The sequence below is a fragment of the Rhododendron vialii genome, chromosome 6a (assembly GCF_030253575.1).
Source record: "Rhododendron vialii isolate Sample 1 chromosome 6a, ASM3025357v1".
Classification (NCBI taxonomy): Eukaryota; Viridiplantae; Streptophyta; class Magnoliopsida; order Ericales; family Ericaceae; genus Rhododendron; species Rhododendron vialii.
The window spans coordinates 4,982,275-5,009,802 of NC_080562.1; the positions used below are offsets into that span (position 1 = coordinate 4,982,275).

The following is a 27,528-nucleotide window of genomic DNA, read 5'->3' on the forward strand; positions in this document are numbered from 1 at the left end:
CTAAAATGTAAGTAAAATAAAATAGAACTTGATAAACGGGATACAGAGAATGCGTGTATTGCTAATAGAATTGCCGACACCAAAGAGCTCGGCTTTTTGGATCAGCTACACAAATTATTACTGAAAAGTCATGCAACAGGAAAACCCAAAAAACATCAAGTTCCTTGATCATGGATAACCCCAAAGCTATATAGAACATTCCCACCTTTTAAATCATTCACCTGCACCCTGCATAAACTCGAGAAGGCAAGCGTGGAGCGAGGACGACTTCAAGCGGCATTGCTTTGACATTGGTCAGTCCAAAGCTCTCCGTCATATCAACAGGCTCATTATCTGGTGTCGCAATCTCAAACGCATGTACCAAACTAGCGAGCGCGAACTGCACAATTTGAAGCCCTAAAGAGATTCCAGGGCATCCTCTCCTTCCGCTCCCAAACGGAAGCAGCTCGAAATGCTTCCCCCTCAGATCAACATCTTTGTGAGTCGTCAAAAACCTTTCGGGCCGAAACACCCACGGGTTGGGCCATACTAGGGGATTGTGATGAATCTTCCACAAGTTCACAAATAGGGTGGTGCCCGCGGGGACGTGGTACCCGCCCACTGTGCAGTCCTCTATGCTTTCCCGTGGGGGCATGAGTTGGGTCGGTGGGTACAAACGCAGGGTTTCCTTGACAATGGCTTGGATGTAGACTAGGTTTTTAATGTCTGATTCTTCTACTTGCCTTTGTCCACCAGTTTGGCTGTCTAATTCTTCTTGGGCTTTCTTTAGCACATGGGGATTGTCGAGGAGCAAAGCTACAGCCCATGTAAGAGTAGTGGTTGTGGTATCTGTGGCCCCTAAAGTAAGACCCTTCATATAGGGCCGTGAAAATGGAATTAAAAGTTATGCTTTTGTCTTGACAAGGGAAATAAAAGGATGGGGAATGCTGTCAAGCATTACCATGCAAAGCGGTCAATCCAATCACTTATCTCGGCAATCGGCAGCTCGGATCTTTACCGAGCAATGGACGATTTAGATTTATATTTGATTTGTATACTCAGATTTGATCCGAGCCATCTGTGATGAGATAAATGGCCGGATTAGCCGCTCTATACCCGCTCGGCAGGGAGCTGCTCAACAGCATCCTCTGATCGGGGAAATAAAAAACTATTGAAAGATATTGTCCGGAGTTATAAAATCCAATACCGACGAGTAAAAAGACTCAAAATTTGTCTTTTTCAAATTAGTTTCTGGTTACTGATCGGGTTTTTTTTTAAAAAACTTTTTTCATTATTTTTTACCGTTACACCGAATGACAATGGTAGACATAAAAAATGACATCTCACTTAATTTAAGATAGGAAATATGATCAAATAATCTTCTTCTTCTTTTTTTTTTATCAAATAATCAATATATATAAGGAAAAAACATTAAAAAAAAATTAAAGAAGCATTTTGTTTTTCATAAAAAAGAAATTAAGTGTTTCTTAAACATTTCCAAAAGGATTATCTTACCTGGCATGTAGCCTTGCTGACTGTATCAGCATCAAATTTGAGAGCATTATTTGTGCCACTATCAAAAATTTCCAACATCACGTCCATGAAATCTTTAACCGCCTCCGTCGCCTCACCAGAAATTTTTCGCCGTTTATGCTCGTCTAACCATTCTTGAAGAAGACCATCCATTTTCTTCCCAGTTCTCTTCATCTCCTTTTCGTAACCTCCCAAATCCAACCATCTTAGAAAAGGAATCGCATCTCCCACAGTAAACGCCCCCATCAACTCAAAAAATGCCCTAAACGCCTTCCGAATATCCTCATCCACCTCCGGTTGTCCATTTCCTGCGATAATTAATTGTTTTCCTGCTGGGTAAGAAAAGGGTGAATTGATAGAACGAAAATAAAAAAAGAAACCTAATCTCCTCCTCCCTTCTTTTGATCCATTTTGGAGATGTCACATGATTTCAAATACCAATTTTTCAAAGAAGTAAAGCTAGGTGCACGAAAGTAGAAAATCATATCCTTCCCGTACCTGACAGGGTATTCGACTTCCCACGTACCATACTCACTTCTAAGGGTAGAAGATCGGGTAATAATCTCAGTGGCGGCTCCAAGATTTTACAGAAGGGTGTTCAAAAATCACTTCAATTTTAGTAGCTCTATTACCCAATATTTGCTATTATTACTTATGGCGTGATAAAATTTTTTTTTTTAATAAGAATTGTAGTCCTGAGTTCTCATATTTTCAGCTACGCAGTATTAAAGAGGTACATTATTTCACTAATATGTCTTTATATAGAATATTGGGGTGAATAGGTTTTTTTTTGTTTTTTGATTTCTTGATCAACAAAGAATTTTATTAATCTTTGCCATGGACTTTTTTTGAGATATATTTCCTTTTTTTTTTCCCTACGTATTATTAGACTTATACGACAATATTTTTTTTTCTTTGCCATGGTCATAAATCCAAATGAAAATTGTTCAAGTCAACATGCAGTAATTCGCTTAGAAAATCCGCTAGTATTACTATCAACAAAAAAATTCGGCGAAGATGAATCTTACAACGTAGTTCAAAATAAAGATACTAAATCAATACATTTTCACCGTAGGCAATGTATATTGAGTCGATTGTTGGTTTTTTTTTTTCCTTTTTCTCGGCAAACGAAACTTTTATTAACTCAAAGAGGGTACATCGAGAGATCAAGTAAACGAAAAAAACAAAAACAAAACTATCCAACAAAAAGTAGGACGTTACACCACCTGAACCGCTACTAAATCCTTAGTTTTCGAATTCCATCCAAATAACCCTTAAACTCCTCCATTGTATATATTTTAATCTCAAACGTAGACTTCATTCATATAGCCACTTTAGTCTTCACAAGCTCACCCACCTCCCCAATACTTGTTATAGCATTGTTAAACACATAATCATTCCTTACTAACCACAAGGACTAGAGAGTTGCAAAAAAGGTAACTTCCCACATATGTTTCTCCAAATTTCCAAACCTGCTATCGAACCACCATAGTGCCAAATCTATCATAGCACAATACCGATACCTACAGATTTTATATTTTCTCTTCATTTAAATTTTTTCTAAAGAGTGTGAACTTTGTTTGAGCTAATGTAATATTATGCGTTTAACTATGAGTTACCTGGAGCAATGAGTGTCCATAATTCATTGAACACTATGTTCAAAAAGAACCTCACATAGTTATGTATAACTAGTATACCACTCCTTCCATTCATTTTTTTAGAGTTCAGTATTTCATTTATGGTTGTTCCTTAATAAGTGTCCATTTTTGTAAAGTTGGGTAAAAATTGGTATATTTTCATTTGGCCTCTAAAAGTATATTTCATTTTAAAAAGTTAGTGAATAAAAATGTAATAATAATATCTTCATAGAGCGTAAGCAAAAAATGGAGGTAAAGTTGATGTGAAAGATATAATGATAAAGTATTCTTAATAAGTTGGAATTATGAAATTGGACATTTAAAGAGGGACGGATGGAATAGTAAATTTCACGGAAGGGAAAAAGTTTAGTGAGTGTCCGTCAACTTATTTATAAAAAGTGAATCAATCAAATGAGTCTTATCCAATCTGATCTAAAATATTTGATTAGTTTAAAGTTTCAACACTATAAGAATAATCGTGTCGACCCAAACACGACACGGGTTGATCACACGATTACACAAAACTACCTTTGCTTTCCATTGACCTGTTTACATAACCCGATTGCAACTATTTGTCTTTTAAGTTTTCAACCAATTTCAATCCAACAGTTGGCCATTCTCAACCAATTTCAATCTAACAATTAGCCATTCTCAAGAACTGAATGACACTAGTGCTTGCATATTTCAACATTCAAGAAAAAACTACTGACTGACAATATATATAATGAATGAACCGGTTTGGGTTAACGTGTCAGATTTTGGGTTAAAAATGAGCCGACACGAATAGATAAATTAACAGATTAACTGTGTCATTTTCGGGTTTTGCGAGTTGAATCTGAACCCAATTCGTTAAGCAATCGTGTTCTCGGATCGTGTCATATACTTGTTTCCTATCAGAAATAATTAATTTTAACCTGCTAACTTCGTCAAAGGTAGATCCAATGTAGGCACAACATGGTCACGTGACCCTAGCTCCTAAAATTATTGGGATTTTTTGTGTGTAAAGCAAAACAATAAGTATTATATATTAAACTTGTTGCAAAAATAAGGACCAAACCAAGAACATAAACACACACAAGACAAGATTTACATGGTTCCCTTATGCATAAGGTACGTCCATGGGAAGGTGCAGGCGGATTTCTATTATAGAGGAGGAGGAGGATTACAAAATCACTCGAACTCACACTCATAGATTGATACAAATGCATATAAATGCTGCTCTCAAACTCTCTATGATTTTCAGATGTTCTCTCATTCTCTTTTTTGCAGATCCTCATAGGAGGAGCTTGTCTCCCTTTGTTAGGATCGACACACGCACACGATTTACGAGTATAAATAATAAAGAATCAACACAGAAATATACGTGGTTCTCCAAAACCGGGTACGTCCACAGGAGTGAGAGCGGTTGTTGTTCTTTATTATCACAGTATGAATTAGGGTTTACAATATAGAGTATTTATATTGACTCTATTTTAATCCTAATCTGGTATTTGGTCTGTATCCCAAAAATACCCATGTACGAATCCTACCGTACAACGCCCCTCGCACCCCCCAATAACATATGAGCCATAGTTCTAACAATCTCCACCTTGGCGAATTCACTCTCGCCCCTTCAGAAGATAACCATCACTATCCAGTAAGTTTGGGGGATGCCTCCCTTTTCCTAGCATTGGGAGACATTAACCAAATCCAAGCAATGTTCGAACTTGTCTGTAGTAACCGTCTTTGTCAACATATCAGCTGCATTCTCAGAAGTGTGCACATTTTTCAGTATCAAATCTCCTGCATCAATCAACTCTCTCACCTTGTGAAATCTCACGTCGATATGCTTGGTTCGAGCATGATACACCTGATGCTTTGCCAAATAAATGGCACTCTGACTGTCACAATGCAACTGAACTCCACCTTGATCTATGCCAAGCTCCTTAACAAATCCTTTCAACCACAATGCTTCCTTGGCTGCCTCAGTCACCGCCATATACTCAGACTCAGTAGTGGATAAAGCCACCAGAGGTTGTACCATGGGTCTCCAACAAATAGGCCCACCTACAAGTGTAAACACATAACTAGTTATAGACCTTCTGTCATCCAAACCCCCAGCATAATCCGCATCCACATACCCAACAACTGAAGTCTGACCCCGTTGCCTACCAAACATAATTCCACTATTTGAAGTACCTTTCAAGTATCTGAACATCCATTTGACTGTCTTCCAATGCTCTCTGCCTGGTTTGGCCATGTACTTACTGACTGTGCTAACTGCATGTGTCAAATCAGGCATCGTACAAACCATTGCATACATTAAGCAACCCACTGCACTTGCATAAAGCATCCTTGACATATCCTCAATTTCTTCATCTGACACCGGACATTGAGCTCAAGATAATCTGAAATGACTTGCCAATGGAGTGCTGACCGGTTTGGCATTATTCATACTAAACCTCTCCAACACTTTCACCACATAATTCTTTTGAGATAACCATAACTTACCAGTTGACCTATCTCTGCGAATCTCCATCCCAAGTATCTTCCTAGCAACTCCTAAATCCTTCCTGTCAAACTCTTTACCCAATAAAAACTTCAACATGTTTACCTCAACCATACTCTTTGCAGCAATCAGCATATCATCCACATAAAGAAGCAAGAAAATATAGGAACCATCATCAAGACTCTTAACATAAACGCAACAATCATACTCATAACGTATGTACCCAATCCATATCATGAAAGAGTCAAACCTCTTATACCATTGTCTTGGAGACTGTTTCAGTCCATAAAGGGACTTCTTCAACTTACAAACAAGATACTTAGTCTTTGACTGCTTGAACCCCTCAGGCTGTTCCATGTATATGACTTCCTCCAAATCACCATGGAGGAATGCCGTTTTCACATCCATCTGCTCCAACTCCAGATAATAGCTAGCCACCAATGCCAAGATAATCCTGATTGACGTATGCCTCACCACTGGAGAAAAGACCTCATCAAAATCAATCACCTTCCTCTATGAATACCCTTTTGCCACTAACCGAGCATTGAACTTTTCCCTCTCCTTTTCTGTTGCTGCCTCTTTCCGTTTGTATACCCACTTACAACCCACTGGCTTCTTTTCCTTAGGTAGTTCTTTCAACTCCCAAGTCTTATTCTTATGCAAAGACTTCATTTCCTCTACCATGGCTTACATCCATTGGTCCGTTTCAGAACTCGTAATAGCATCCTGAAAAGTAGATGGATCCCCACTAGTAGTAGTCAATGCATAAGAAACCAAGTCATCAAACCCATACCTCACTGATGGCTTGATAGTGCGCTTGGTTCTCCCAACGGCCAAGCTTTGCTGCTGCTACTGCTGCTGCTGTTGATCAATCTGTTCATTTGGCTGAGTATCACTTATATCCAAACTCTCCAGCTCAATCTATACGCCCTGCTGTTTGCTGTTCACTTCCTCTGACTCAGAATTTTGAACCCTCTGATGTACCTTGAACATAGAGTCCTCATCAAATATCACATCCCTACTAATCACCACCTTCTTTGTCTCTGAATTCCAAAGCTTGTACCCTTTGACCCTTTTCTTATAACCAAGAAAAATACACTGTCTAGACTTCGCATCAAGCTTTGACCTCTCATCACTGGGAACATGAACATAGGCCGGACACCCAAAAATTCTCAATCCTGAGTAGTCAACTTCTTTCTATGTCCATATCTCATCAGCTACCTTTCCATCCAAAGTAGCACTCGGTGACCTGTTTATAACAAAGCATGCCATACTCACTGCTTCTGCCCAAAAAAGCTTCAGAAGTCCTGCATTCAATCTCAAACACCGTGCCCTTTCTGCATTGGTTCTGTTCATTCTTTCTGCCACCTCATTCTGCTATAGTGTCTTCTGAACTGTAAAGTGTCGCTGAATCCCATGTTCCTCACAAAACTTCAGAAAAGGCCCATTCTTGAATTCTTTCCTATTATTTGTCCTGGGGCACTTAATCTTTTTCTCTATCTGGTTTTTCACTTCAACTTTCTACACTCTGAACTTAGGAAAGACTTCAGACTTGTGCTTCATGAAGTACACCCAAACTTTCCTCGAAAAATCATCAATAAAGGTCAAGAAATACAGAGATCCTCATTTCGAAGCTACCCTCACTGGCCCCCAAACATCTGAATGAACGTAGTCAAGAATTTCCTTCGTTCTGTGAGTTGCATTCCTGAACTGCACCTTACACTGTTTCCCAAGAACACAAAACTTGCAGAAATTCAATTTACACGATTTAACCTCTTTCAGCAGATTCTTTTTATGCATCTCTAACATCCAACGCTCTCTCATATGTTCCAACCGCATATGCCAAAGCATAGTATCATCAATATCGTCTGTTGTAGTGGCAGCATCTATTGTAGTGGCAGCAGCTCCACCTACAACTGTACTCCCTACCAACTTGTAAATATTATCAGAAACTTTATAAGCCTTCATCATCACCATAGCATCATTCGTTATCTTCATGACTCCACTTTCTGTTTTACACCCACAGCCATTGGAGTCTAAGGTTCCCAATGAAATTAAATTCTTTCTCAATTCTGGAACATGTCTAACATCCCCCAAAGTCCTCACAATACCATCATACATTCTGATTTTAATTGTGCCTATTCCTATAACTTTACACGATGCATCGTTACCCATAAGAAACATTACCACAATCCACTGACCTGTATGTGTTGAACCATTCCTGGATAGGAGATATGTGAAAAGAACATGCTGAATCCATAATCCACGAATCTACCATGTGATCTGAACTTTCTTAGACCGAAAGCATATCACCATCATCTGACTCCTGCTCCACAACGTTTACAGAAGTTGATCCATCTTTCCTCTCCCCTGCCTTTCCCTTCTTTTTCCAGTCAGTTCCCTTACTCTTCTGCGGACAGTCTTTCTTCATGTGCCCTGGTTCATGACACCTGTAATACTTGAACTCAAACGTGCCCTCGGACCTGTTCTTTGACTGAGACCTCCCATGCCCGAAACTGATTTACCCCTCTCATTCTTCCTGCCATGATCCCCGTACCCCATAACCACCAAACCTTCACCCTGCAGCAATTCTGTTTGTTGCTTGCGTTGATTATACGCCAGAAGAGCTGCAGTAACTTCCTCCAGTTCTAGGATTTCTTTCCCCCAGAGTAAGGTTGTAACTAGGATTTCAAGAGAAATCGGTAGTGAACACAGTAACATCAGCGCTTGGTCTTCCTCCTCAAATTTTACGTCAATCCGTTGCAGGTTGCTCACAACCTGATTGAATGTGTTGATATGCTGAATCAGATCAGCACCCTCGGCCATCTTCAACCCAAACAGTTTCTGCTTTAGAAACAGTTTGTTCGCCAACGATTTTGACATATACCTGCTCTCCAGTTTAGTCCAGACCCCAGCCGGCGATTCATCACCCAACACGTGATACATAACTTCATCTGCAAGACACACACAAATCGTACTCACCGCCTTCATATGGAGTTCTTCCCAATCGTCGTTAGACATGGCTTCTGGCTTTGACCTTCAATCCCTTGTACAAGCCCTACTGCACCAACAGATCCTTTACCCGTTGTTTACCCGCTGTTGCCACAATCCGAAATTCGAAGTTCCATCGAACTTCATCACATCGAACTTCGAAACAGACGAACTAGATGACATCGTTCTTCTGTGTGATCTAAAACAACCGGTAGCTTTGATACCACTTGTTAGGATCGACACACACACGCACACGATTTACGGGTATAAACAATAAAGAATCAACACAGAGATATACGTGATTTTCCAAAATTGGGTACGTCCACGGGAGCGAGAGCAGCTGCTGTTCTTTATTATCACAATACGAATTAGGGTTTACAATATAGAGTATTTATATTAACTCTATTCTAATCCTAATCTGGTATTTGGTCTGTATCCAAAAAATACCCCTGTACGAACCCTACCGTACAACGCCCCCCGCACCCCCAATAACATATGAGCCATAGTTCTAACACCCTTCCGAAGGAGGAGCCCTCACACTGCTCTACTCTCTCTACGCTGTCCGACTCTCTTTTATGGTCTCTCACTCAAGAGAGATACTAAACCCAAAGCAGAGGACTCCAATTTATAGCCAAAACTTGGAGCCCTGTTCATGCTCAGGCTCATTTACTGCAATCCCGGTATTTTCCAGATATAGGTGTGCCTTTTGAAGGCTGCCATGCCAATCCAAAACCTTGACTTCAATCACCTATACTTGGGTGAATTTCAACAAGTGAACAGGAGTATTGGAGCCAACAAAATCAACAAAGGCTGCCAATCTTTATCCAATTTTTGACCAAGGAGAGGATTTTGAGCCACATATTCCAACAAAACTACCCCAGATATATTGGGCAGGACGCTTAAATCAAGTGGTAAGGTCTTCAGTTTTCCACCCGATTGGACGTGTGTTTGAAACGTGGTACCGCCTTTGGTTATTTCTTTTTAACTGACTGCGTTTGTAAAAAAAAACTATCTCCTAGTTGGGGTTGAACCAGGTTCATTCTAGTTCTAGGCTTAAGTAGTTGTAATACCACAAAATCAAACCATACAATTCTACCGATTACTCAAATAAAAATGTGATAAACGAGTAAAAACACTAGTGCATTCATTTTTTATTCTCGTTATCTTATTTTTGAACGGATATTCTCTTTATATATTAGATTCTGAGTATTTTATTAAGTTTATATATATGCTCGAAAGGTGACCCATCTATCCGAAATTTCTAGACCTACTACTGAACTTCGTGTCGAATTCTTGTCGTGTTATCGTATTCGCATTATGTCATATATATTCTCACCCTACAGCACGTGACTCCTACGAGTGTACGTACTATGAAATTCACATGCATCAGACACATCTGCATGTGAATGTTTTCATCTGAAGCATTATTACATTACGAGACAACTGAAAATGAAAAAACTCAAGGAAAACGGAAAAGGGAACGTAATAGTGAATCAGTACGTAAACGAAAAGTAATGGGACAGAACTCCTGTCCAGTTTTTGTAATTTTCAGTCCGGTCCAGTTTTGGGTCTTTATTGGCCCCACTTAAGCGTACAAAAATGATCGGAATCATTTATTTTTAAGAGCTCATCGAGTAAATTATTCACGTTCAAAATTTTCTTGATTGAACATTGATATGTATATGTGAAGGAAACAGATTTGTTCAAGAAAAAGGAGATGACAAAAAAATAATTTGAAAAATAATTTTGGCCAGGAGAGATAATTACTCGACGAGTTTTCAAAAATAAACTTTTCCGATCATTATTGAGGGTCCGACAAAATCGCCCAAAATTGGATCCAACTGGACATGCACCACAAAAACTGGCCAGGAAGCAGTCCAAAGGAGTGAGGCTCAACACAAAACCTGCAATAAGTCGAACAGCCAATTTCAAGATCATGTCCTCAAACCATCTCTTCATCTCCACCAAACAACTGCCCTCCTTCACCCACTTCTCATACACCTCCTTCACCGAATTTTTCACCTCCGACTCCCACACGTGGCTAAGCATCGCGAGCCGGTGGTTTGACAGAAGCTCGAGCATCGCGATCTTCGGCACCTCGCGCCAGTAGGGCCCATACGGGCTCAACCCGAGATTTGCGTAGTTATGAGACAAGTGCACCGCCGCTATGGATTTCGGCCGGTTCAAGAAAACCTTGTCGTTTGAACCGGTGAAGCATTCTCTGGCTATTTCCGAATTGCTAACTACGATGGCTCGGCGGGCCCCGAGGCGGATTGTGAATATCGGCCCGTGTTTGTCGGCTAAGGCTCCCAGCACCTTGTGGGCCAGTTTGCGGCCAGCTAAGAGGGGGAGGTGGCCTATTATAGGCCACCCGCCCCCGGCTTCCGGTGGAGCTCTTTCGTTGGTGGTTGTAGTGTTTTTGCGAAGGAGGTAGTAGATAAAGAGAAAGGAAATGATTATGGAAGGTATAAGGGTGATTTGGGATGGAAGGAGGAACTCCATATATGGGTGGTGATTTAACTTAAGGTTAATGAGATATGTGGTCTGTTTCGTGTGCTTTTAGCTAGTGACATGAATTTATAGCAATCTAGTAAAGGAGAAATTTCTGGGTACCGAGTGAGTATCACGTGGCCGTGCCCATCACGTAGTGTCCGAGCAGCCCATCTAAATCGTACAAAAGTGTGTTGAATGACCACCAAAAATGTGTTGAATGACTAAGATTGAAAACTTCTCTCCTCTCACACCACCACTCTATCTCCTCTCTCTCTCTCTCTCTCTCTCACTCATGTTTCTCTCTCCAAATCTGAGCTGTCCAAAATCAGAATAGACGGTGCAGATGCATCGAGCAGGCGCCACGTAGTAGCCACCATGAAAAATTTCTCCAAAGGGAAAAAAAATATGGCGTCAAGTAAAGAAACGAGAACATTTCAGAACTGCTTAAATCATCTTGGGACCCATCAAGTGTTAGTGATACCTTCTTTTTGCAGAGTTTGATAATTGGTCTTTGGCGATACAGTCATGCTATTATCAATATCAAAATGTTGTTGTTAAAATTAATAATGTTTGTTTGAAAAAGTGTTCGTATTGAAATAATTAATTAAACTTAATAACTTCTTAGCAACTTATTAAATTTTGACTTTTGAATAATCAAAGCTAACAACCTTTTATCAATAACCAAATTTTATCTTTCTTAATAAAGTACACCATAATTACAAAAAAACCTTTTCTCTCTCTCAACAATATTTTTAAAAAATAATTTTATCTCTCTCAATTAAGTACACCATCATCATATGCTACTAACAACCCCAAAGAGAGGGATTGGCAAGAGTAACATGTCACCCACAATCGTACTTACCATATGTAGTAAGTTCTTCAATTGCTCTCCATTTAGCTGTTTGGATTATTTCGAAAATGGGAAGAGTAAATTTTCTCTTGGTCCAGGGACCATGTTTGGTGTTGTCTCCATTAGCTAGAGCCTTTCAATTTTGACAATGGACGACTCAGATTTTATTTCAACAATTAACAGATGGACGATTGAGATATGTTCAGCTGAGAAGAAATTTGAGCCGTCTATTGCTGAAATGGACAGCCCAGATGGAACCAAGTTCGGTTTTAAAAAGTATGTTTGTTTCTGGTTTTTTTGGTGGTTACCATGTTTTTTAAACTTGAATTCTTGATAGAGGGTCGGAGTCAAACTAACGAGTTGCAACAATAACTTGAAGAGGAGACTGAGGAGTTGCTTAGAAAGGTTTTAGTCCATCAGTGATCACTCTCAAGTCGTGAAAACTAGGAAATTGTCCGTTATTGAACAATTCAGATTTGGTAAAATTGCCATTACAAAATACTTATTTAATTTGAGCATATATAAATCTATGGCGACCATCCATTCAATATCACCATATTGCCAGGTACTTTATTGTACCTTATTTTATTATACTCACTTCAACTATTCATAATGAGTAGGAGCCAAACGATGTGCAACCAGTACTTCAAGGGGAGTGGCTTTCTTATTCGTTAGTCCAGCGCTCTCAGTCATGTCAACCAGCAGCACATTGTTCGGTGTCGAAATCTCAAACCCATGGAGTAACGTAGAAAGCCCAAAGTTCAACATTTGGATGCTATACTCAATCCCAGGGCACGCCCTTCTACCCGCTCCAAAAGGGATCAGGTCGAAATAGCCCATTCACATCGACATGTTTGTGTGTCGTGAGAAACCTCTCGGGCCTGAATTCCAATGGGTCCGCCCATATCTTTGGGTCCCTTTGGATCTTCCATAGATTTAGAATAAACCGTGCGCCTTTGGGAATGTAGTAGCCGTCAATTGTACAATCTAGCTTCAGTGAATTCTCTTGGGCCTGATAATTGACCCGGATACAAGCGTAGCGTCTCCTTGATTATGGCTTGGAGGTAGAATAGTCTGCTGATGTCTGATACTTTGCACTTGCCTTGCCTTGCCAACGTGGATTTCCAGCTCTTCTTGTGCCTTCTTTAACACGTGGCGGTTGTTTATTAGGAGTGAGAGTGCCCACATCAGCATCACTGAAGGGGTGTCGCCTCCCCCGACGATCATATTCTGCAAATTGTAAAGCCAACAGCACTTGGGAAATTAAACTTTTTACTAAATGAATTTAAATTAATTCCAATTTTGCGATTGGTTTGGTTCCTATATTATTTTTTTGTCAAAATGTCTATAAACATAACTACGTTCAAAACCGTGTGATGGATGCGTACTCATGTACATCCAACAACAGCTTCGAACACAGTTTTGTCCGGAATTATGTTTTCTAAAGTAGTGTTGGTATCTTTGCTCAAAAAAATTACGCACCAAGCATGTAGCTTTGTTGATGGTTTCTGCGTCAAAATCAGCAAAACCCCTTCCTTGAAGAGTTGAAAGCATGGTGTCCATAAAGTCTTGATCACCCTTATAACCTCCGCCGGCCAAGTTCTCTCCTCTGTCGATGTTCCTCCAAAAACTCAGAAATCAAGCTATTCATTTCTTTGAAAGCTTCTTTCATGGCCTTTTCGTGTCCACCTAAGTCCAACCATTGCAGAAATGTAATGGCGTCGCCAACTAGAAACAATCCCATGAAGTAAAAGAAGTCCTTGAACACCTTCTGGAATCGCCGCCCCTCCTTTCCATTGCCGTCAGCATCTACGCCAAAGTACCTCTTCCCGACGACTATCTTGACCATCACGTTCATGGTCAAGTCCGCAAACCACTGCTTCATCTCTACCAAGACATGTCTGCTAGAAACATTATGGGGAAAAACTCAGCCGGACATTTTGGGGCCTCAGGCAAAATTAGCAAAAGTAATTGTGCTTGTATAATCAATTTTCATCGGATCGACATGCTCATTTTGAATGAATATAATTCTACAGAGTAATATTTACTTAATACTATAAATTTTTTTGGAGCCTCCCATTTCAGTGAAATTTTGGGAGTCGATCGCCATGTTGGCCTTTTGCTTGTTGGGTTTCTCCCCATGCTTCCTTGTTTCCTTTTGTCCCTTTTCTGCCTATATGTATGAGAGACCAGAGAGAGGTGAGATAGAGTGGTGCAGCCATGTGAGCGAGAGGGTGAGGAGAGTGCGGGGAGCCACAACCTGCTCTCCAGAGTGGAACTAGCTAGTTGTGGTTCCCGGAGAGTTTTTGTAGCTTTGTATATATATGAGTTATATATAGATCGAGTGATTTTCGCTCAATCTCTCGTGCATGTGTGTTTGTGTGCGTAGAGGTATGGATCGGAGTCGGTCTCGACCCAATATTGCTCATGGCCGGCACTGGAAAAGCTGACATAACATAAGACCATGTATGAGGAAGTAACAGGAAGATTCAATTTGGCCTTTCTTTCTGTATTTTTGAAGTGAAATTGTATGAAGAAACCAGCCAAAAGGATCGAGGGAATAGCCTTGGAAAATTCCAACAAACAAGCACCATAACCAAATAAATTACCACCAAAGGTCAAACAGCCAACAAATGAGACATACTCAACAGACAACGATAACTAAGCCATGGCTAAGCTAAACTATTTACTACCTCCGTCCCATAATATTTGTTCGATGTGCAAAATGAGAACAAAAAAATAATACAATTTTGACAAGAAAAATTCGAGGTGATTTTTGCAAAAGTTATTAATAATACCTTGAGCTGATTTCTCTCTCTGTCCACTGCTTGTGAAGCTTTTTCATAGAGGTCTTAGTTTCAGAGACTCGCACATGCTCGAGCAACACAAGCTGACGGCTCCCCAGTAAATTGGTCGAGACTATCTTGCGTAATTCACGCCAGTACGTTCCGCCATACGGAGAGAAGCAGAACATGGCGTAGTCCTAGCCCAGATGATAGCTGGCTAGAAGTTTCGGCCGTGACAAGAGAGCGTTACAGTACGTAGTGAAACATTCCTTGGTTATTTCTGAATTACTCACCACCACGGCTCGGTGCATCCCGAACCTGAGAGTGAAAATGGGTCCGTATTTATCTGCCATGGCTCCCAAGGTTATGTGGGGGAGCTGATCAGAGGTTCCTAGGAGGTGGAGGTGGCCTATTATAGGCCATGCGCCGCCAGCTTCCGGTGGTGGAATACTTTCGAAGTTTTAGATCTACTAAGTACAACTACATAGTAGAGAACCACAAGTAGAGGGATGAGTCCGGCTATGGCAGTGTTGATGTGTGGGAAGAAGAATTCCATGCTGGCTTGAAGCAAGCAGTTGGAATGATGTTGGTTTGGTTATGAATATGGTACTCCCTCCGTCTCATTTTATTCTTCGAAAAGTTGAAAAACAAACCTGTCGTGATCTTGTCGCAGCATAAGTACCGCGATATCGGCGACTTAGGTTGGTTGGAGATTGTTGTTCTAAAAAAAAAAAAAAATTCCTTTGCGATTCCCCTTTCGTCGTTCACTCTTGAGTTGATGTGACAAAATTAGTTCTCGTAAAGTTCAAGTTTGTAAAATGCATATTTTCTTTATTTTTGCATTCATTAAAATAGACAAATAAAATGGGACGAATGGAATATGGTTTTGTTGCATTAGCGCGTGATTGGATTCACTATGCTTTCCAGCTTTGGTTGGATGTATTCTTTTTTCAATGATGCTGGTTTTCTCCCAAATAAAACAAAATTTTACCTATAAAAAAATTATTTATACTCAGGATGAGTGTGGGGTACATGAGAGTATTGGAGGTTTGTCCGCTCGTTAACGTTAAGACTCCAAAATTAATCGAGATAAACACAAGTTGACACGCAGATCCGGTTATAAAAAAAGAAAAAAGAAAAGAGTGCTACGTAGGGCTTACATACAAGCATTCATGAAACCGGCAGGCCTCTACTCTGGTCTTAGCTTCAGTTTGAAAGTGAAGGAGACTAATTGTACAATCAGAAGATTCGAAATATATAGATTTGATCGAGATCTATACTTACAACCATGCACAATTTTATTTATTGTTAAAGAAAGACAATTAGGTTTATGTCATCAATGCTGAATCAATTTCTTTTTCTACATCTGCCGCTTTGTCTTTTCTTTTTTAATGATGTCTGATTTCCCATCTTTTTTTTATAAGCAACAAAATTTTATTAGAATTCGACAAAATTTTATTCTGATTTCCCATCTTACTACTTAGTAGTAGTTAATTTAATTAATTCTCTTTCTTCAAATTTTCGTGAACCCGAAAAGAATCGCACTCTATATGCAAAAAGTTGCATCTTTGTTCATTATCGGCTAAAATAACTAAATAAGTACACATTGAATTGTGTTGAAAGACTAGTGTGGATCAGCGAAAAAAAAAAATTAGATTTTGAGATTTTAGATTTTAAAAGTTATTGTACATTTTGCTCAAAAATTCTTGTGACAGATTTTTGGGATTCTAGAGATTTTTAGAAGCCGAAAATGGTTCTAAATCTGATTCTTGAGAAATTGGATTTTAGATGGCTTTCGGATCATATTTTCATTCCAACACAGCTCAAGAGAAGTCATATCCTCATGCCAATAGCACAATAGAAACAAATTAAATCACTTCAAAAAATTGTTCTAATCAAATAAAAATAATTTTAGTATATCTTTTCAATGAAATAAATCCATCCAAATGGTTTTTTTCAAATGATAGTTGGCACTGGAAGGAAAAAAATGGAATTCTTTTTTTAATTTAAAAATGAATACTGTACACGTGATACGGATACAATCAAGAATTCAAGATGAGATTAAATTATTTACACCGCCGGGGTAAATATTTGCTTCCTCCAAATCAATTATATTGCGCCACATCATTAAAACAGTGGTCCCAATTATTTGAACATGGTGACGTGGCGTGGAAAAAATAAATGTTTACACCGGCGGTGTAAATAATTTAATCTCATTCAAGATCTATCAATCCTAGATGTCGAAAAAGAAAAGGATGACAGGCACCCCCCTTATCTATCATGCTTTATCTCTAAACAGCCCTAATCTAATATTGGTTTTCTGTTTTGTATTATTTTTTTATGATATGGAAACCTTTTTTTGGTGATAAAAAAAAAAATCGACATTTTTTAGATGAGGGGTGTTTAATTAGTGATAAAGTTTGATAGAGGGGGTGTCTGATCGTTGGCCGGCCCATAGAGCAAATTACAATGGAGTTCTTATTATTTGATTAAAAAAGGAGATTTAGACATGATAAAAACAAAAGTAGAGTTGACGTATGATATGAATATAATCAAGATACCAATCCTGAGATAAGCAATCAAAATCAAATATCAGTCCGTATTTTTATTTTTTTATTTTTGATAAACAACAAAATTTTATTAAGAACTCGACAAAGGGTATATCGAGGAGAGACCAAATACACGCCACGGAGAAAGAGATACTGTAAAGGCCTGCAAAATCAAATATCAATCTGTATGTTAGTCAACAGATAGTTGGCTGGCCCACAGAGCAAATTAAAACTATGGAGATCTTTGGCTAATGATTATAAACTGGCCTTGTTAATTTGTTTGGGAATTTTGAGGAAGGTTTTTTTAGAGTCATAAGTGAAGAGAGATGAATAAAGGCAGTTTATAATTAGAGACCGTGTCTAGGGGATTTGAGTCCCCCAAACGAACAAATATTATACTGAAGCTACTTAATTGTGAAAAAGGTAATATTTACAAAGATTGCAAGTCTTATAAAAATAGATGTATTAAAATGTTATGCAAATCACTATGAGCATACGAGCAAACACCAAAGGTGGTTATGATAGAAAACAAGATTTGCCTGGTTATGATAGAAATAAACTATTTTCAAAAAAAAAAGATAGAAATAAACTATTCTTCTTGACCAACCAAGTATTAAAAGTAAACTAAATCAACTATAATTGATAAACTAATCACTATAAGATACATGCTTCCCTAACTCGAAGGCTCACAACAAGATATTGAAATCAAATATACTAGTTTCTTAATTAATAGAATACTAATTTTGAAATGATAAACTAAAAACTCCTACATTTTTAAAATAATTAAAAGATTAACCTGCATCGCCTTAACTATTGATGAAGACTAGGAGCTAAACGAGGTACAACAAGTACTTCAAGAGGAGTGGCTTTAGCATTTGTTAATCCAACGCTCCCAGTCATGTCAACTAGAGCATCGTTTGGCGTTGAGAGCTCAAATTCCTGGAGTAACCTAGCCAGCACGAAGTGCAACAACTGGACACCTAACGCGATACCAGGGCACATTCTTCTACCTGCCCCAAACGGGATCAACTCAAAATGTTTTCCCCTCACATCAACATCCTTTTGTGCCGTGAGGAACCTCTCGGGCCGAAACACCGACGGATCATCCCACTTCATTGGGTCCCGATGGATCTTCCACAAGTTTGAGATCAGCTGTGTTCCTTTGGGGATATGGTAGCCACTTATTGAGCAATCTTCTGCGAATTCCCTTCGGCCTAGGGGCCCTGCTGGGCATAATCGTAGTGCTTCTTTGACTACGGCTTGGAGATAGAAAAGTTTGGTGATATCTGATTCATCTACTTGTCTTTCCTTGCCAATGTAGAGATCCAATTCTTCTTGTACCTTTTTTAACACTTGGCGGTTGTTCAATAGGAGTGAGAGTACCCACGTCAACATCACTGAAGTGGTGTCGGCTCCAGCCATGATCACTTGCTGTAAATTGTAAAGCCAAAAGCACTTGGGTCGTTTAGGTACTGTAAATTAGTTCATTTTGATGAGATGAGTCAATAATCCGTAAAATATTTTTGAAAACTTGGTCCAGATTGCAAAAAGTACGTACTAAAGGTTTTGCATGCTTACATGTGCAAATAGATACGCTAAAAAGAAAAAGCAGTACATTATTCGTACCAAGCATGTAGCTTTGTTGACGGTGTCCGCATCGTAACCAGCAAGACACTGCCCTTCAAGAGTTGAAAGCATGATGTCCATGAAGTCTTGATCACCCTTATAACCACCTCCCGGTTCTCTCCTCCGACGATGTTCCTCCAACCACCCGGAAATTACTCGATCCATTTCCTTGAATGTTTCTTTCATCGCCTTTTCATGTCCCCCCAAGTCTAACCAACGCAAAAAAGGAATGGCATCCGCGGGCAGAAATAGTCCTCCATAGTGAAAGAAGTTCCTAAATGCCTTCTGGCAACGCCTCCCCTCCTCCTCATCAGCGTCGGCAGCAACACCGAAGTACCTTTTTCCGGCAACCATTCTGACCAGCACATTCATGGTCAAGTCAGCAAACCACTTCTTCATCTCCACCAAGACATACCTATGAAGAAGATAAGAGGATAAAAATGAACCCATGGCATATATGGCGACACAAAATAGAGACGGAGCTAGGATTTAGAGAGGAGAGGCTGCGACTTAGAATCCCACATATTCACATTGTTTTTTATTTTTTAGTTTTCCTCACACATAGGAGTAGTTACTGTAGTTTAAAATTCAAGCATGAAATCTGAGAAATAAAATTCTACATGCAAGAAAAATAGTGACTTTGTATTCATACTTTTGCAAAACACACATATACAGATAAAAGAAAACTAAAGAAGCTTTTCCATCCATAGTGGCTACTGGCTAACCATTTTTTCTGTTATAAATAGTAGAATCGGGTACGTAATGGTATCGTTCACAGTGTAACGGTACTATAAGAAGTAAGTATTAATACATAGCAAGAATCGGTTGTAACGGCAGTAAATTTTTGGAATAATTTTTTTATAACATAAGAAACTTTTGAAAGTGCTTAAATCAGCCTTAGGGGTTGAGTTTCGGTTATGCAGTTGTGAACCGATCCGTGAGTCATAAATTAACAATCTGTTATCATGTATTGGGAACCAAGGGATACGTACATGCCATTTTTCAATCTCACTGAGCAAAACAGTGCAATATAGGCCAATGCGCTACGTAATAGCCTATATTTAAAACCTTGGTTTGCCCTCACTAGCGGTCAGATGTAATGGAAATTTATTTAATGCCGCTCTTCGACTAAAAGAAAACATCTCAACTTTTAATTTGTAAATGACACCATACTTATAAATTCCTAGAGTCGCCACTAGCTGCGCGTGAATAAAATGGAAAATTCTGGGAATCCATAATTAGTATGGAATGAAATGAGAAATCATTTAATAATATTTGGACCTCCCTTCAAAAGTACAATTCCGTCAATAAAGTGAAGAACAACGTTGCTATAAATATTTAACTATAATAATACTAAATACATCCAACTAAATTGTTAAAAACCACATAGAATGCAGTCTAAAATCAATAAATAAATAAAAATTGCTTTATAAAGTTTACTAATAATGCGTACCCAGAGTTGGTTTTGGCCTCTGCCCAAAGCTTATGAAGCTCTTTTATAGAGTCCTCCGTTTCAGAAACTCGGACGTGCTCGAGCAACTTAACCCGGCGGCTCCCGAGCAACTCGACCGAGATTATCTTGCGCACTTCACGCCAATAAGCACCATAGGGAGAGAAGCTGAACATGGCCTTGTCGTAGCTGAGATGATCGGCAGATATAAACTTGGGCCGGGACGTGACAACCGTGTCATGCGTAGTGAAACACTCCTTGGCTGTTTGCCAATTACTCACCACCACGGCACGTTTCAACCCAACCCGGATGGTGAAAATGGGTCCGTATTTATCGGCCATGGTTCCCAAGTATACGTGGGTGAGCTGATCGGACATTAGGTGGTGGAGGTGGCCTATTATAGGCCACGCACCGCCGGCTTCGGGTGGCGGAATATGTTTTGGAGTTTTAGATTTCCCTATGAAATAGTAGAGAAGTACAAGTAGAGGAAGGAGTCCGGCCATGACAGTGCTCGTGTGTGGAAAGAGGAACTCCATGGCCGTGGGTATTATGGGAGTTGATCGATCTTGGTTATTTTGTGGGATGCTTTTGTGATTTATATATAGCTAGGTTGCATATAATATGACAGAGGATTGATACGGTATGCACACAAAAGTATTCCATGAAAGTATACACGAAAAAAAAATGGACGGTTCATATTCACATAACTATCTGAACCATTCATTTTTTTCGCGGATCAAAAAAAAAAAAAAACCATTCATTTTTTTCATATACACTTTCAGGATACTTGCCTTTTATGTATCCTAACATTTTGGAGTATGATATGATTTTGTTGCAAGAAGAGAAGTAAAACGTAGAAATAATTTATGTCACAATTTTTTATTCAGAATTTAGGATATTTAATGTTTTCGAATGAAGATTGAAAGATTGTATCAAAGGCTTACATTTATCTGATTGAACTGACTTTTGCAACGGCACGGAAAAATTTATTTTCACACTAATGAACGGTTCAGATAATTTATGCGACTCTAGAGTGGGTTTCATAAGTCAATCTGTACGCTATCGGTGCATTCTCGATCGATATCCATAGTGGAGTTCGTGCACTATACTGTAGTACCAATTCCGACTCAAGCAAGAACGTGATTAGCTAAAATATGATTTTGTCTAGTACATATGGCAAGATATAGATGCTTCTGGCAAGATATTCAGCCATTTCCATTAAATGGCAAGTTTTTTTTTTTTTTGGAAAAAAACTGTAATAGTCCTTGTAGTTTAGTGTTCGTGTCAATTTGGTCCCTGTAGTTATAATTGGCTCGATTTACACTCTGTACTTTCCATTTTGTTTCAATTCGGTTCAATTACTAACTTTCGTTAGTTCGCCGTTAGTCCTTTAAATAAAAAAATCATATGGCCCCCTTTTTTGGGGTTAAAACAGACCCATTCGGCTAAATAAGCCAACTTTCTTATTTTTTGTTCTTATTCAAATTTTTTTTCGTATTTGTTAGTTTTTCATCAATTTTTTAGGAGTTATTGCATCTTCATGACGAGAAGAATCTAAAAAGTAAAAAATTATTATCGAAATTCAATTTTTTTTTGAATAAAGACGAAAAAATTGGCTTAGGTTTATTTTTCAACATTCCTAGTCAGGAATCAGTGTATGAGCCAAGTGTAGGAAAATGAATGGAATGACATGGTACTGTTTTTTGTAACCACTTGAGCTGTTAAGTTAGGTTTATTGTAACCTAGTTGAGTGATTTGTTATGTCTATGTATTAGGTTATGACATGGTAAATTTGGAACTGGGTTTATATAATATTCTGACTTTTGGACATGGTTATTTATCATGTTGTGATTTTTGGATCTATATCATGTTGTGACTTTTGGACATGATTCTATATGCATTTTCAGTACTATGCAGAAAAATAAGGCATCTCAGTATTTGTCCACAAGTTGAATATGTAGACAATATCAGTGGTTATGATGTCTCATGGCTGATCATGAAAATGCTAAATTCGATGACAACTTTTTGTAGAAAATTATAACCAAATTTCTTCCCAAGTGCCTCCTTATCAATGGAGAATGGAAGAATGAGCTGTATTTTGGTTCAGAGGTATATTAGGGCAAGAGGGGAATGAGTAACTCTATTCAGCTAAATAAACTAATTGGCTAATTTTTTTGTCCTTATTCAAATTTTTTTATATTTGTTAGTTTTTCGTCATTTTTTTGGGAATTATTGCATCGCCATAACAAGAGGAATCTAAAAAGTAAAAAATTATGATCGAAACCTAATTTTTTTGAATAAAGATAAAAATAAGCCAATAAGCCAATTTTTTCGTCTTTATTCAAAAAAAATTGGATTTCGATAATAATTTTTTACTTTTTAGATTCATCTCGTCATGACGATGCAATAACCCCAAAAAAATTGACAAGAAACTAACAAATACAAAAAAAAAATTCAATAAGGATAAAAAATAAGCCAGTTGGCTTATTTAGCCGAACGAGTCTATTTTAACCCCAAAAAAGGGGGCCATATGATTTTGCTGTTTAAAGGACTAACGGAAGTTAGTAATTGGACCAAATTAAAACAAAATGAAAAGTACAGAGTGTAAATCGAGCCAATTACAACTACAGGGACCAAATTGATACAAATACTTAACTACAGGGACTATTTCAGTTTTTTTCCCTTTTTTTTTTTTTCAAAATGGGTGCAAAACCCATAAAATGCCATTTGGTGAATTTATCCGATGGGGGTGCAATACGTGGCAATGGCAATTGCAAAACATGGGCGCAGCACCCTTGTCATTTTTCTGGCGAGATAACACTCTTCATTACCCAAAATTAAAATGACATTGGTATATATATTTGGCTTCATAGGTGTGGATGCTCTCACGGAGAGGATTCAAAAGTCTTTTTTCGCCAAGAGTCTTGTCTTTTTATTTTTTATTTTTCTCAACTGTGGTCATAACTCCTTTTAGCAACATACTTAAAAAAATGTAGGGCTAGTGTATACATTTCTCTGCTAGGGCCTAGGGGGTTTAACTGCCACCAGTACACCTCCTCAATGGGGTTGCCTGATATTTCGGACTCATTTGGCTAAATAAGTTATTTGGCTTATTATATTGTTTTTATTTAAATTTTTTCTCATTTATTAGTTTTTCGTCGATTTTTTTAGGATTATTATTTTGTCATAACGAAATGAATCTAAAAAGTAAAAAATATCTATTTTTTTAATGAAGACGAAAAAATTGATTCATTGGTTTATTTTCGTCTTTATTCAAACAAAATAGATTTTGATCGTAATTTTTTACTTTTTAGATTCATCTCGTCATGACAAAACAGTAATCTTCAAAAAATCGACGTAAAACTAACAAATGCGAAAAAAACTGTATAAGGACAAAAAAAAATTGGCTTATTTAGCTGAATGATTCCAACTCTTATGCCTTGTTTGGATTCAAATTTGAGTTTTTTTGGGGTTTGATTTTTGGGATAATAAGTAGAAAGAGAAATTAGGGTAATAATTAGATATACGGGTAGTGGGCGGAGAGAGATAGCGAAAGAAATGAGATATAGCTAGATTCCTAACTAGTACAATAAACACTCTTTAATAAAAGATGGCTGTTAGATTATTTTTGGGGAGTGATTTTACCACTCTCTTTTTTATTAATGTCACTCTCCCTTGTTTCTTATTAGATGATTTGTTTTGTGAGAGAAGGAGAGTAACATTAACAAAAATGGGAGTGACAAAATTAATTCCAATATTTTTTTTTCTTATAATTCAACAGAGTTATTGGGCCAGAACAATACCCCTAACTCCATTTGACTTTTCCAATCACAATTAACGTCTATAGAATATGATCCAACCGAATTCCATACAATGCAGGGGAAAATTATTGCATGCTCGTCTTCCCCTCGCTTAAGATGGGGGCTCCCGCGAAACAAAAATGTAGGCTCCACATGTAATGTGGGAGGAGATAGTATACACCTGGAGTACTAGGGAAGTTCTGAATAATTACAATGCAGTGCACCTTTCGGTTGTTTGCATTGAAAAATGATCCTGAGTTTCTCGGGCGTATGAAACTTGGGTGCATCCTTCCCTGTAAAGTTAGGTTAATTTGGCTCCCACCATGCAGGTATTTTACTTGGGGGCTGGGTACTCCAACAATTCTACCAATCTAATCTTGCCGTGGGGTATGTGTAACAACCCGGCCATACGAAAAAATATTGACATATTTTTTGATTCTAACTTCTAAAAATCAATTTAGAATTTTGTAATTTTTTTTTTTATAAAATTGATTTTTAAGAATCTACAGCTTCTGAGAATCTGACTATGGGTACAACATTTAGTAAGTTGAGCAAAGAGTAGATCAAAACCTTACCGATATCCAACTGAGTTGATTTTTTATAAGAATCCGTAGAAAAAATATTTTAAATAAATTTACCGACTCCGATCATTTGTATAGAATGGTGTACCCATAGAAGGTCTCATTAGACAATGATACAAAAAGCACAATATCATAGTTAATGCTGCCCACTAAATTAGAAACCTCTGGTTAATAAAATTTTCTCTGTCATTTAAAAAAAAATGCTATCCATTAAATTAGAAACCTACCTCATCCGTTATTTCATAGTAATGGCTGCATTAAATTAGTCAATGTTATTGGTCCCCATATTAGGATTACTGTTTTTAAAAAGTGATAAGGAAGAACTTCATCCATCCCAATTTCTTAGTTCATTTTTGGAGTACTTGCATTTCTAAATTTCTTTTTATCGACAGAAAATTTTATTAATCTCTGCAAAATTACATCGATTAAAAGGACGAGGACATAAAGGAAATTAAAATTACTTACTTGCATTTCTCAATTGATTATATCTTGTAATCTATATTTATTTTAGGTGATTTTTAAAAATTTTGTTATTAAAATTAATTGAGATCTATGAAACAAAATCTTTATTGCATGTAAAAAGTATGAACAATTAAAAATAAAACAAATTTTCTATCAAGTTGGAGTAGAAGGAAGGGGGAAAAATTGGGACGGAAGGCGTATATTCCAACAAAAGCGAAATAAATACATACGGCTCATTGAAGTGAACTTACCCATTGAAAAGTCCAACAAGTCTAGCTAGCTGAACATGGTCAATCAATGTGAGGACTCATTTCTAAACTGATCTGACGGCTCACCAGGTTAATTAGTTTTCTTATTTTTGTTCAGTTCTTTTCGGTCCTTTGTGGTATTTAAGAGACCGGTGATTCTCTTGCATGTACTGTTTGATTTATGATGAATATAATTCTTCTCCTCAAAAAACAAGAGTCAGTTTATTTTTCTATTTTCTTAAACAATTAAATAAATACTATAGTTGTGTCTCAGGCTGTGGTTATTTGGTTATTCGACGGACGCGGGGTTTCCTATTGCCCTTGCGGCTAAGGCAGGGGCTACTGCCCCTCACACGTATGGCACCATTTTGTGCATTAATAATCCATTTCTTTTTTCTTCTCTTTGGACTTGGTATTCATTAAATGGGGGGGGAAAGAGCATTAAAGCTCCTTCATGCAAACATAAATTAAACTGCTAGAATAAAGCACACACACCCGTACAAATTACAAAAATCTTGGGACACCCAACATCTTTATCCACTACACCTTTTTGTGGGACTCAGTACTAAGTGTATGGATCCTACAAAAATGTGCGACGGATAAAGGTGTTTGGGTACCACATGTCGGTATCTCAAGACCATTGAATAATTACTCATCAATGGTAAATAATTCATCACTCTCAATATAAGTAACCAAGCAATCATTCATTCACTTAGAGCATCCGCAATGGGAATAATCAAAATGTGTCACGTCAGCATTTGATTATCCATTTAGTTTATAATCAAACTTAACAAACTTTACCTCCACATTGGTTATTTTTACATCCCTATAAAAAAAACCCCCACAATACGCAATGCACCTATGTCCAATTACAAACGAGTTCTAATCACGCACCCGACCACACCAAATTATTCTTCTCGATGAGACGATTCTAATGTGAGGTGTTTTTTAGTTTTTTAGTTTTTAATTTGGTTATTGGGTTTGATTATTGAGTTTTGGTTATTGGTAAAAGTTGTTAAGTTTGGTTATGGAATGGGTGGAATTTGGTTATTTGCTAAAAGACTTGTAACTTTGCTTATTACAATGTGAGGTGTTTTTTTTAGCATTTTTGTTAAGTTTGTTTATCCATACCAATTTGCTTATTACAATATGGATGCTCTTATTTTCCAACTTTAATTAGTTGGGTTGTTTACATTGCATTGATTTGTGAATTGAATTTTTGGTTGGGATTTAAATATTTTTTGGTTGGGTGTTCAAAATTTTTTTGAGTTGGGTGTTCAAGAAGGGCTAAACTAAAATAAAAGTAAAAATATTATATGTATTCCAACAACAAAAAAATTTGGGGGTGCGCCTATCATTACATGTGGAGCTGCTAGAGCTAATATTTATGGTTGCACATCCAAGTAAATATTGCGAGGGTGGTTGGTAATAGTAACAAAGATGAGATGTAAATCTAGGCATCCGGAGTTCAAAACTTTGGCGACCTCTTGGGTACAGGCCACAAAAGATTCTAGTCACGATGTGGATGAGCCTGACTCTGGCCGGAGAAGAGATTAGTCGAGGTGCATGTAAGTCGGCTCAGACAACCCCTGACACTTGATAAAAAAAAAATATCCCAAGCAATTTTCAATCTTAGATCGATGATACATACTACTTTGTGAGTATTCTTATTGATAATTACCGGTGGATACGGATATATATAGCATAATTATGTTTTTCAAAAATCTGAAATTGGTAGCAAACAAAAGAACATAGAGGTGCCATGTGAGGGGCAGCAGCGCCTGCCTTGGCCACAAGGGCAGTAGGCACCCCGCGTCCATTCCGGACTATCTGCCAAAGAATAAAAGTAAATAAGTTAATGGTTAACAAGTTAAGTTACCGGCCTAACAAGTTTAGTTTAGGAAGCCGATAATGCCACGAGGCATTACTTTAATTAATGTCACGACAATTTCTGTTGTTTGACGTTAATAACCCCGCATTTCCTAAAAAAGTTTCCCATTTGGGCGTTGATATTACTCTCTCTGTACCAAATTGTCGGTCCTTATTTCCTTTTTT

General features: G+C 37.9%; 2 protein-coding genes and 1 pseudogene across 3 annotated transcripts; all 3 read right to left on the minus strand.

Moving 5' to 3' along the window:
- Positions 1 to 27,328, minus strand: LOC131331119 (demethylepipodophyllotoxin synthase-like). 2 transcript variants are annotated; one of them, XM_058364957.1, is made up of 4 exons: positions 27,324 to 27,328; positions 10,533 to 11,154; positions 1,495 to 1,820; positions 1 to 850 (listed from the first exon to the last, which is right to left on the minus strand). In XM_058364957.1, the coding sequence occupies exons 2-4, from the start codon at positions 11,128 to 11,130 to the stop codon at positions 218 to 220; spliced, it is 1,557 nt and encodes a 518-aa protein (XP_058220940.1). In that variant the 5' UTR covers positions 11,131 to 11,154; positions 27,324 to 27,328; the 3' UTR covers positions 1 to 217. The 2 variants fall into 2 exon arrangements, with proteins under 2 accessions (XP_058220940.1, XP_058220942.1); XM_058364959.1 differs by lacking the exon at positions 27,324 to 27,328 and having other exon boundaries at positions 10,533 to 11,168.
- Positions 12,485 to 15,388, minus strand: LOC131331122 (flavonoid-6-hydroxylase-like; annotated as a pseudogene).
- Positions 18,091 to 20,934, minus strand: LOC131331118 (cytochrome P450 CYP82D47-like). The gene is made up of 3 exons (XM_058364956.1): positions 20,386 to 20,934; positions 18,933 to 19,347; positions 18,091 to 18,737 (listed from the first exon to the last, which is right to left on the minus strand). The coding sequence occupies exons 1-3, from the start codon at positions 20,916 to 20,918 to the stop codon at positions 18,117 to 18,119; spliced, it is 1,569 nt and encodes a 522-aa protein (XP_058220939.1). The 5' UTR covers positions 20,919 to 20,934; the 3' UTR covers positions 18,091 to 18,116.
- Positions 27,329 to 27,528: the final 200 nt, after the last annotated feature.

Coding starts and splice junctions, on each gene's coding strand:
- LOC131331119 (XM_058364957.1), bottom strand. CDS start 11,130: ATGGAGTTCCTCCTTCCATCCCAAATCACCCTTATACCTTCCATAATC. Junction 1,821..10,532: donor GGCTGTTCGACTTATTGCAG/GTTTTGTGTTGA, acceptor TAATTATCGCAG/GAAATGGACAACCGGAGGTG. Junction 851..1,494: donor TCAGCAAGGCTACATGCCAG/GTAAGATAATCC, acceptor CCCTATATGAAG/GGTCTTACTTTAGGGGCCAC.
- LOC131331118 (XM_058364956.1), bottom strand. CDS start 20,918: ATGGAGTTCCTCTTTCCACACACGAGCACTGTCATGGCCGGACTCCTT. Junction 19,348..20,385: donor GAGGCCAAAACCAACTCTGG/GTACGCATTATT, acceptor TCTTCTTCATAG/GTATGTCTTGGTGGAGATGA. Junction 18,738..18,932: donor TCAACAAAGCTACATGCTTG/GTACGAATAATG, acceptor TACAATTTACAG/CAAGTGATCATGGCTGGAGC.